Source organism: Trametes versicolor (assembly GCF_000271585.1).
Source record: "Trametes versicolor FP-101664 SS1 unplaced genomic scaffold TRAVEscaffold_14, whole genome shotgun sequence".
Classification (NCBI taxonomy): domain Eukaryota; kingdom Fungi; phylum Basidiomycota; class Agaricomycetes; order Polyporales; family Polyporaceae; genus Trametes; species Trametes versicolor.
This window is the reverse complement of record NW_007360334.1, coordinates 447,701-458,472: the sequence shown is the minus strand read 5'-3', so window position 1 is coordinate 458,472 and position 10,772 is coordinate 447,701. Positions and strand designations below refer to the sequence as shown.

The following is a 10,772-nucleotide window of genomic DNA, read 5'->3' as shown; positions in this document are numbered from 1 at the left end:
GTCCTAGACATCGGATCCCCGCATGCTCTAGCTCTTGCGAAAGACTGCGTCGACGAGTGCGCACGGGGACATGCGCGCTGCCGAGCCCTGCTAGCATCTCACGAGAGCGATGCTCTGCTCCCTACCCGTCTCATCGACTGCTCCGATCCCAGCCGTCCGCGTCTCGCCCCGACGGACGGCCTACGCGGCAAGTACTGCGCGCTCAGCTACGTCTGGGGCGAGCCGCAACCACACAGCACTCTCACCTCCAACGTGCACGTCTACACTGCGGGGATCAATCCTGCGAACCTACCGCAGACTATCCGCGACGCGATCTACGTCACGCACGAGCTCGGGATGCAATATCTGTGGGCGGACACGCTGTGCATAATACAGGACTCGGGCCAGGACAAGCGGCGCGAGCTCGCTCGCATGCATCGCATCTACCGCGATGCGCACCTCACCATCATCGCATCCGACGCGCGGAAGGTCAGCGAGGGCTTCCTGCAGGATCGACCGGACGCTGCCGTGCGTGACGTCGTCCTTCCCTTCGTTTGTCCCCCTGAGCGGGATTTAGCGGTGTCGGCTGCGGCGGACGGGCCGGGCGGGAGTGGAGGCGAGAATTGGCTGCCACGAGAAGATTAACGGACTCTGGCTGTGGAGTGCGTGTCTATAGGAGAGTGGGGCTGTGGAGGGGGTGTCTATAGGAGAGCGAGAGGGCGCCATAGGGAGCGGAGGACTCATGGGGACCACTTCTCTCAAATGTCGAAAATCGCGTTTTTACCGTGTAAGTCGCATCGTATTCCACTGTAGCATACTCGCACTGTACAAGGTCCAAGTCCCGTGGAGATGCGACAAAAACTACAAGCTACAGGTCGGGAACAACTCCCGGGGGAGCCTCAACTCGAACACCTCCCCGAGGCTCGCAGGACGTTAAGGTCGCGCGAATCCAGGGGCGCTGTATTGTAACACATCCAATGCACCGTGCGCACCCCTGCGCTCCGCGCGTCGCCGCGAAGTCGTACGGAAATCATGCAGCGGCCGGGGAGAGCTCGGGGGAGCAAAGGCCACCCGGCATCTCCCCTCACGCGCCGAGCAGGAGTCCTGGTGCGCCAAAATCGCGCGAGGACGTAGCCCTGCGTTGGGCAGTCCCATAGATGGCGTCTCGACAAGGCCGCGGCGTCACGTCGGCGCGAAATCGCGCAGGGGAGTGTCGGGCCTGGGGACGGGCTGCCGGTGCAAAGTCCGGCCACCGAGGCTGTCGCAGAGGTCGTTTCTCCCCAGAAGCTCCTCCCAAGGGTGGCACAGTATCGCACCGTGCTATACATGTCCTCTCGACGTGGCTGAGATGTCGCAAAGTGGCGGAGTGGGAAGCGGGATGCCGGGAGTGGCTGTTGCAGACGAGTCCTGCGTCCAGCGCCTCCCAGATGCCCTGAGTCGCTGCGACCCCGCGCGCGTGTCGCATAGCTTTGTACAGTACCATAGAGACCGCTCCGATGCGGCTGTGGCGTCGCGCTGGGGAACAATTGAGAGTGAAAGACCCGGGGGCCCCAAACTGGGTTGCAGAGGCCGTGGGATGCTATACTCGCGCACGCGGATAGGCGTAAGTCGTGCCGCGCGGGGGAGAGCAGCGAAACACGTTCGCATTGTCGCACCGTCGCGAAATGGAAAAGGGGAGCATCGAGCGGCCCAGAGATGGCTGTGGGAGCGAGATCTGGAGCTCCAGAGTGCCGCAGAGGTCGTATAGCCTAGGGACGGCGCACGTACATACCCAAGTGTCTGACCGTGCCGTACCATCCGTTCCGACGTGGCTGTGTGGTCGCGATGTGGCGGAATCGCGAGGGGAAGTGTTGAGAGCGCGGGGATTGGCTATTGGAGCCGAGTCCGGCGCTGAGCCGTTCGCAGGAGCCGTTGAGAGCCGGATTTGCGCGCACGTGTGGCTGAGAGTCGTGTCGTACAAGGGAGAGCGGCGGCAGGTGGCTGCGTGATCGCGCCGCCGTGAAATCGCGAGGGGGAACGTCGGCGGCCTCCAGGGACTGGCCGCGGAGGCAAAATCCGATGCTCGGGCGCGTTGTAGAGGGCACGCAGCGCCGAAAGCGCGTGTGCAGGGAGTCTCCTCCCGGGCCAACGCATAACTTCCTTCTGGACGAGGCGGCATCGCCGCGCTGTTGCGAAATCGAGAGGGGAAGAGCCTGGGACTGGCTCATGCTGTTGGAGCATTACGGAGCGCTTCGCGGGACACCCGGGACGCCGGAATCGCGCGTATCGTGCGTGGAGAGTCGTATAGTACTCAGCAGACGAGCGAGGCCGTGCTGCAGCGCGTCATCATCCCGGTACCGAGAAAGGAAGCAGGGAGAGTCTGAGGGCAGGCTGGGGACGCAAGTTCAGACCTTGAGCATCTTAGAGACGTTGCAGGCCGCACCAAGCGCGTACAAGGCTCGCAGAAAATCTGGGTTAACGTGTGAGAGTGACAAGACGTGGCGGAGTCGCCGCGTCGTCGCGAAATCGAGAGGAACTTGAAAGGCATCGAGAGCCACCCGGCGAGACTTGAAGCTTGAAGTCCCTCCGGGAGCTGCATCAGGGACGATCAGCAAGCTATATTTGCGAGAAAAACACGCGTCGTACCTTCGAAATACACGACAGGGTGTGCATACGGGATCCTGAGGCTGTACGCACAATGCGAGGCTGCCACGCAGCCGCGCGAGTCGAGGGGCGGACGAACGTCCAGAAAGACGCCCATGCGCCACCACAACTCGACCAACGCCAAGTCCCGCCACCGCGCGACTTACTCCCGCACCGCCACATTCTCGCCTCTTCTCCCGTCTCGCCTGTGCCTCAGAGTCCTCACGGTCTCGCCCTGTCTCTCGGCTGGTCTTGGCCGGCGGCTCTGCGAGTTCTCGAGATCCGACTCGACCATTTGCGGGATAGCCTGATGGCTGCGCGACGTCAAGAGCCCGTCGAGAGCTCGCTGCTCGTCGTCCAAGAGAGCCGCGTCAGCGGCTGTTCTCGCACTCCGGCCGTGCTGTCTCGTTGGGCCGTCCAGTGTGCTGGCTGCACAGGTGAGTAGAAAGTCTATACTTGGTAAACGGAACACTGCCAGCGCGTGCACACCTTCAGACGACACCGCACGACGTGTGTGTGATGGCGATGGGCCACGCCGCAGCTGCACAGGTACGTCAGAAAAGGTAGGGGCGTGCACGCGGCGAGTGCTTACCCTCATTCCAACATCCGCACGATAGCAGGACGCCCATGCCCCATCGGCCACCTCGGCCTCCGCGCGCGTGCAGGTATCTCGTGTCGCCCTTCACTTCCCGAATGCCCGATTTGTCAGCGTCTCGATTGGCTGAACTGGTCTTGCTCGCTGGTGCTGTCAGGCTTCTGGGGGACTCGTTAGACGATGGAAAAGCTGGGCCGCTTCTTTAACACGTACCTGGTGTTCTACGGCCGCTGTCTCACCGCTCTCTGCTACTCTGCTGGCCTAGGACATGGTGGGCAAGTCTGCGGCGGTCTCCAGTGATGTTCTTCATGCTGGCAACCAATGCTGCACGGTGCGCCCTCTTCCGCCGTCGTCCTGCGCTTCCGAATATGTGTGGTTGCACTTCTCTGCTCTAGGGAACTCTCTTCAGAACACTCTCTCGCCTTACCTCTCCAAACTGGAACTCACCTGTTGCAATCGACTCTGGCTGCTCGTTGCCGTCTTCTCTACACCTTGCAGCCCTCCGTAGCCCTTGACGATGTGCTCTAGCGGATTGTCTCACGACGAATGCCGCCGCCGCACACACGCCGTCCAAGCACGCCCCGGGCTGTGCCTACTTCGCCACGCAGCTGGTGCCCCTGTAGCTTCTCTCGTCGTCGTCTCGTCGTCGCCTAGGGCTTGCTGGTGCTGGGAGGCTCGACAACTCGTCTCACATGGATGCAAACCGAGTACTCACCTGGGAATGCACAAACCACGTGTCCCTTGCGCGCACCCGCAACACAGACTTGCGGAGTGATCGGAGTACAGCGGCCACAGATGGCGGCATTGGGGCGGGCGGCAGATTCAGAGGATGGCGCGGTGTGGAAAGGATGACGGCCCAGCATCGTCCGGCTGTGGAACGACAGCGGACGGCGAGCGGGAGTGAGACAATGGTGGTGGAAAGGTAGGCGGCGAGGTGGGTAGCGAGGTGGAGACACGGCGGAGCAAATGTCAATTTTGCCACGTAGGCTGCAGCACCATATCCCAAATCTATCAGCGGTTGTGTAAGGGTAACGTTATTCCTGAGATTCACTTCTTCCATTCTCAATCTTCCAGTTTCAGTGTTACGCGCCACGTAATAACAAATGATGTCCGCCACCTCTTGCTCGCTCTCCGCCTGAGTCACAGGTGCGTGGACAGGGTTGGCTGTGGAATATGGCTTGGCCAAGCAGATCCCCTGCTCGTCCTAGCCCTTTCCCCCAGCCAATCCTGTCTAGAGCTTTTGGAATATATTTGTTGCTCCCCGAAGATCCTTGTGCTCACAAACAATTCGATAGCGCCACAGTGGACCCCGTCCCTACAATAGAATGTCCACACAGGCTGCCAGACTGTGGCCAGAACGTCCTGCAGGTGGAATAGCATCTGTGCATGCTGTAGATATGCGGAAAGTGCGCCGCCCAGTATCGCACGGAACGAAGATCAAGTCGGGGACAGATTTTTGGGCAATGTGCCCGATTTGGCATGCGGTGTGGTTCGAAGCGCGCGCGGTGCAGCTCTGCGGTGAACGACGATGACAACGGGATCTCTGCCCACCAGGCTTGTCGCCATCCTTTCTATCATTGTGTACAATGATATCCAGTGCTCGTATAAAACGCCGTGCAACATTCTGAGAAACTCCGCACTGCTCGGCGCGATTCTGAGTCAGGCACGACACTGATGTGCTCGACTCTAACGCCGCTGGTGCCGAACCGACTTGAACCGTCTCGCTGCTGCACACTCCGCTCGACGGCCGCTCGATACACCATTTTCCTCGTTCAGCTCGATTACCATGCCAAATCGGTAATCAAGACGTCCATCAACTCATCCTCGCACCCAATCGACTGCTTCGCTGCTAGCGCTGCCGCAGGCCCTGGCTCGCTTCTCGACGCCCGCCGCATGGTTACCCTATCGTTCTGGCACGAGTTATTTGGATGCCCTTCTACCGACCCTATGAGGCGACCCGTTGCCATGCCGCTGAGCTGCGCCCGTAAGTCTCATGCGTCTTCTGTACCATTACCGCAGTGTTACTCGACCGAAAGCACTCGGCCCAGGGTCGTTAACAGTACAGTACTGGCTTCAAGACTCTATATGAGCACTTCACTCTTGTGCGCACAAAAAACCGGCGCAACATGCACACACACAGACAAAATCTCGACATCAGGAATGGAACTGTCAATCTGGGCTGTTCAGCGACATGGCCCCCTCGTTGCATCAGGAACAGCCGTCCCTGCCAGAAACGGCGCATGTCAATGATCCATCTCGCGAAGGGCCGGAAGCCGCGTATGCGAGACGGCGTGTCCGCACGGTTCCTGGTTCCTTCTTTGCGGGACCTCAATCGTGAGCGTTGCAATCGCGCAGCAAAATTACCAGGTACGTACTGCGGTTATGTGCGAGCTAAGCCTGCTAATCCTCCAGATTGCGGGTCTGTGGTACCAACGCGCTGCCGTTCCTCGCGCTTTGATATATCCAGCCTCTAGGATACCATCCACAAACGTGAAGCACCCCGCCGGTCATGTCGAGTGCACATCCTCGGTTGGCGTTGCGCTCGCGTCCCCCTGAGCCGTCGCAGGCAAATAACAACACTGAATATTCGCCATTAGCTTCCGCCGTGCAGACGGCGGCGTCGCATGGGCCGCGAACACAGAGCCCCGGGAGGTGCACAACGCGTAATTGTGGATCCTGCCGATTTGGAGAGGCGACTCACGGTTGATGTTCTTTCAGGGTTCCCTCAGGGCTGCGAAGAACCTGTTCACGCCATGCCAACACCTGTGCAGATTCGCGATGCCAAAGAGGCGCGGTCCTGGGCGGGGAACGGAGAACTCTGCCATGGACGAGCGCTCGGCACATGGAGATATGTAGTTTTCGGCGCCGATGTGTAGTGTTCGAATGGTCTGTACACTACATCATGTCACTAGTCGTATCCCCAAAACTTGAAGGGGGCCCACCTAGCAGCACAAGAACTCGACCGTCCTGCTAGGATGGCTGCAGTACAGGCATCCTCACGAGTGCGTCCCCTTCTGCCGCTGCTATCAGATCGGCATGAACGATCCACCGCGGGTTCGCTCTCCGCTCGCCTGCACGGTGAACCCTGAACATTCGCACCTGAGCCTGCCGCTAGCCACTCCGGGTCTCCAGCCACCGCCTCTCGATCTCACGTAAACGTACAGACTTCGGCATGCTCGCATCCATGCAATTAGAAGCTGATCTCGTAGGATTTCTGGGGCCCAATCCCAGGGGAGGACACTGCGGGCAAACGGGCAGGGACATCATATATTGACGGGCGTACATGCTACATACCATGGCATACTGCGATACATGGTGTGGCTGCTCGAATGCACCGGGGGCGTGTGCACAGAGGCCTATACGGCCGGGGATATTGCGGACGCACAAAAACGTTCGGGAGGGTGAAACGAATCTCCCGCAAGCTGCGCGGCACACCCGAGCGCGCACATCTTGGCTCGCGCATTTCGGTCCGTGCGCGGGACGACCTCGTGCATGCGAAAGTGCGGAGGACGGGTCGGGCCGTGTCTCAGATCAGTTGTGTTCCCGTCGTCGTGCGACGGCGTCGGGACGTCGCGGGGACGTAGACGAGCCATCCTGCTCGCCGCTTCGAGCGGACGGGGACGTCTGGGCGGTTGTGCCGCGGGCAAACGAGTGCCCTGGATTGTCTTGGTATCCTGGCGTGCGCCGAGGCGGTCAGCACGCGCGGAGACACGACGGGGGGCGCACCTGCCAGTACATCCCGAAGGGCGGCCCACTTCCCTGGGGTCGGAGCCGATCGGCGAGCGCGATGGGTTTCCGGCGTGAGACGTATTTTACGAGGGAAGCGCACACCGCCGTGGCGACGCGGACGCGCGTGTGGCGGATTGGAGCACCCAGGCTATCGGTGAGGGCCGCGGCTCGCGTCCGCGTCTGCGCCGCAAGCGACGCGAAGGGAGGCGAGCGGGCGAGGGCGCGGAGGGGCTGGGCAGGCGGAGCCAGCGGAGCGGGGTCTGTGCGTGTGAGATGGGGCCAGTTGGGGTCCAAATAAGCGACGCGGGCGCGGTATATAGACCGGGGGCGCACCGCTTGCTTGGCCCCATCCCCTCCATCCTCTTTCTCCTTCTCTGCTTGTCTCCCGCCCGCCCGCTCCTGCCCGCCGCCTACTCCGCGCTGTCCGGGTCGTCGTCGGTGAGCAGGTCAAGGGCGCGATGTGGTGCCGTCTTCGGTGAGCTCGTATGACTGTGCCGTGCACACGCGGACATGGCTAACGCTCTCCGACAGGTCCGAGGCGATCAGTACTCGCAGGGACACGGGGTACAGTGTGAGGTATGTTCCGCTGTGCTCCCCGTCGCGTAAATGCGTCCGCCAACGCGTCCGCACGCGCAACGCAGAGACGCGTACGCATGCGTGTACGAGCGCAGATCCGGTGAGCATCTGTCGTGTTCGGGTGGAGAAAGCGAGCCTGACGTACCCGACTCCTTGCAGGTCCGCGCAGACGGTGCCGGGTCATGTCGAATGAGAGAGCAAGGCGTGTGACGCGGCTCGCGTACTGATAACGAGCTCTGACAGGTGCGACGCAGTCAGGACTCGCAGGGACACGGTGTGGTACGCGAGGTATGCACAGTTTTTGCGCGACCCACATAGGCGCTACCTCTGACGTCGCCACTTGCCCAGAGTTCTGTGCGCCGTGTGGAGACGTCTGCGGAAGTGTGTCGAGCGCGAACACGATAAGTTCCGATTAGTTCCGCGTAGAGAGGGCCCTGCTGACTTACTTCGAGCCCAGGCTGACGGCGTGCGGTCGAACCGAGGTCGGTTGGTCTTGGAAGGGCGGCGACGAGCGGCGGGAAAGAAGAGGACGTCGGCGGGGTCGTACTGTACATGGCTACGTAGCCCTAAGTAGCTTGTAGGCACCGCAGTAGGCGATGATCGCGTTGTGCGCCGTCTAGCGGGGTTGCGAGCGCGCGTACGTGTCGGCCGGTGCAGATTTCTGGTAATGGGTGAGTTAGTACATTGTCTCGCGTAGATGCTTTCGCTGACGGACCTAAATCTAGGTCCACCGCGCGCCATTCGAAGGACTAGCGGCGATGCGAAGCGGTGGAGGTCGACGGGGGTGTGCCGGGTGCACAGACGGCGACAGGTCATGTAAGTCCTTTGCATTGCACTTTTAAACTAGTCGACTCACCCATTCACAGATTTCGCGAGCGATTTCAGGACCAATTGCGGAGGGAGAGCTGGATGGAGGCTGGCGTCGAGGTAGAGGGGCGATTAAGCGCCCAGGCGACGTCGTACTATATGCGCGAAGCCGCGGCTTGAAGCCGTTGTAGGCGGTCTTGTAGTCTCTATAGGGTGTTGTATGAATGTTATACAAAATGTTCGAACAAAAATGGCGTGGATGAGCAGGTGTACGAAGATGTGACCCGGGAATGCAGCCGTGCTTACGCAAACTTGTACCCTAGCGGTCCGAGACGGCAGAGCGCGAGTACGACGCCTGTGCAGGCATGTAGGACCGTCCGGTGTGTGTCTTTGTGCGCGTCGTGTGCGCGTGGGGCCGTGAGTGTCGCGCGGGGACTCTGAAGAGGGGTAGTGAGCACGCATATGTCGCTCTCCGAGTCGACAGTGTGTCTACCATCCGGGATGCGGGCTGCATGCCCGACGTATGTGCTCGATCCGTCGTCGGGTGTCGCAGCCGTTCACCGGCCATGCGCATCGCGAGTCCCCGGCGGCGGCGGGCCCCCGAGGAGCTTCTCCGTACGGCCCCGCCGATCGCCTCGATGTCTTCGGGGACCCACGAAAGTGCACGCTCGCTGTCGATCGGCGGATGTTTCGCGGCACGTCGGTAAGCACGTTCGTAGACGCGTCTTTGCGTCCCGCGCGATCCGTGTGCGTGTGCGTGGCCGAAAACGTCGTCACTGCGCTCACACAGAGGTCAATTGCGAATGCTGTAATGGAGATACACAAGAGGCGAATGAGCGCGTAGCCGAGCGGGCACTCGAAACACATACCGGAAGTCTACGGCATCGACGCGGCCGGCGCGGGAGTGATGCTGAATGTGTATACGCTTTTGGCGGGGTGCCGCGCCGGGGCGTGCGCCCTAAAGTCTCGCATGGAGTTGAAGGGACGGGCGAGGCAGCGCGAGGCCGCTGTTTCGAGTGTCCGCGCGTGCGTCGACATGGCGGTGTCACTCTGAGGCGACGCAGGATGTACCAGGTAAGCTCTCGGACGCACATTTGAGACGAACCTGACTTACTCGGCAGCATGTATGCGCGAGATACCCGCCAAAATGCGCGGCAGAGACTCGAGGTGCTCGCAATGATAGTGGAGGGGGCGCCCCCGGGGCGCATGCAGAACGCGCAGACGGTGGCGGAATGAGCGCGGGAGGCGAGGACTTGCCGTTTTCCAGGACTGCAGTGAGAGGAGGCGCCCCGCCGGGTGCAGAACACGCAGACGACGGCGGGATCGCAGGGGGGAGGCGAGTGCGGGCGGCCAAGACTTGCCGTTTTTCACGACTGCGGAGAGCTGGAAACGCCCGCAACGCCGTCTAACGAGCCGGCTAGAGAGAGGACTAGCAAGGAGAGCGAGAGAGTGCGATGTTTGCATTTCGATGGTGGTCTGCACCGAGCGGCGGTCGAAGCGAGTCCACCCAGAGAGTCCGACTTGCACGCAAAAAGCAGCGCTGAACCTGAGCTCGCCGGCCCAGTACCAGACCCACTCCCCAGCCAGAGTAAGCGGGCGAGAGGAGAAGCGAGGGCCAGAGAGCCAGACGACGCGGAGGAAAAGAGAGAGAGAGAGCCCGGTGCCTGCAGCTCCGACCTGCGCGGACCGCGACGCGTGACGTCACCCGTGGCTGTCACCCACTGCCGTACGTTCGCCCGACTCGCTCACTCACTCACTCCCTCACTCGCTCGCGCTGACGCGCTCGCTCCTCGCACTCGCCCACACCGACTACTCGCAGCAGCTCTAGTGCGATGTTTTCTTCCTATCTCACCGCTTCCCGTCGTCTGTCTCCTCGTCGGCCTCATCCTCCTTCGTCGCCAACAACCACTCCCGCCGCGTCCACGCCCCCCTCGTCGTCCTCACCGTCCTCCGCCTGCCGTCCTCACGCCCCTCATGTCCGAAATTCGCAGGAAGCTCGTCATCGTCGGTGATGGTGCTTGCGGAAAGGTGCGCTCCATTCAACCACAATCGTACCACTTCCCTCACAGCTCACTCACAACTCACTCTGCGCTCCCTAGACCTGTCTTTTGATCGTCTTCTCCAAGGGAACCTTCCCCGAGGTCAGTGGTCCACCTCTTAATTGTCGCGTTGCCCGCGCGCACCTGCAGACGTGGCGATGATCGCGTGCGTTCCCTGGCGCTAACAATCACCACAGGTTTACGTCCCCACCGTCTTCGAGAACTACGTCGCCGATGTAGAGGTCGATGGCAAGCACGTCGAGCTCGCCCTCTGGGATACCGCCGGCCAGGAGGACTACGATCGTCTCCGCCCCCTGTCCTACCCCGACTCCCACGTCATCCTCATCTGCTTCGCCGTGGACTCGCCCGATTCGCTTGACAACGTACAGGAGAAGGTCTGTCTTGCACCTCGATGACATATGCGT

General features: G+C 61.3%; 3 protein-coding genes across 3 annotated transcripts; 2 read left to right on the top strand and 1 right to left on the bottom strand.

The window, feature by feature from the left end:
- Window positions 1–18: 18 nt before the first annotated feature.
- TRAVEDRAFT_84086 (uncharacterized protein) lies at window positions 19–462 on the top strand (the record flags this gene model as incomplete). Its single annotated transcript, XM_008046620.1, has 1 exon — window positions 19–462. A coding segment is annotated over one exon (444 nt), but the record flags the coding sequence as incomplete, so codon positions are not given.
- A 7,877-nt stretch (window positions 463–8,339) lies between these two features.
- Window positions 8,340–8,882, bottom strand: TRAVEDRAFT_40630 (uncharacterized protein; the record flags this gene model as incomplete). The annotated part of the gene is made up of 4 exons (XM_008046504.1): window positions 8,340–8,344; window positions 8,366–8,514; window positions 8,615–8,745; window positions 8,802–8,882. 4 exons carry the CDS (start codon window positions 8,880–8,882, stop codon window positions 8,340–8,342), a joined length of 366 nt encoding a protein of 121 aa, XP_008044695.1.
- Window positions 8,883–10,282: 1,400 nt separating this feature from the next.
- On the top strand, window positions 10,283–10,742 carry TRAVEDRAFT_82135 (uncharacterized protein; the record flags this gene model as incomplete). Its single annotated transcript, XM_008046619.1, has 3 exons — window positions 10,283–10,336; window positions 10,408–10,449; window positions 10,545–10,742. Coding segments are annotated over 3 exons (294 nt in total), but the record flags the coding sequence as incomplete, so codon positions are not given.
- Between the last annotated feature and the right edge of the window lie 30 nt (window positions 10,743–10,772).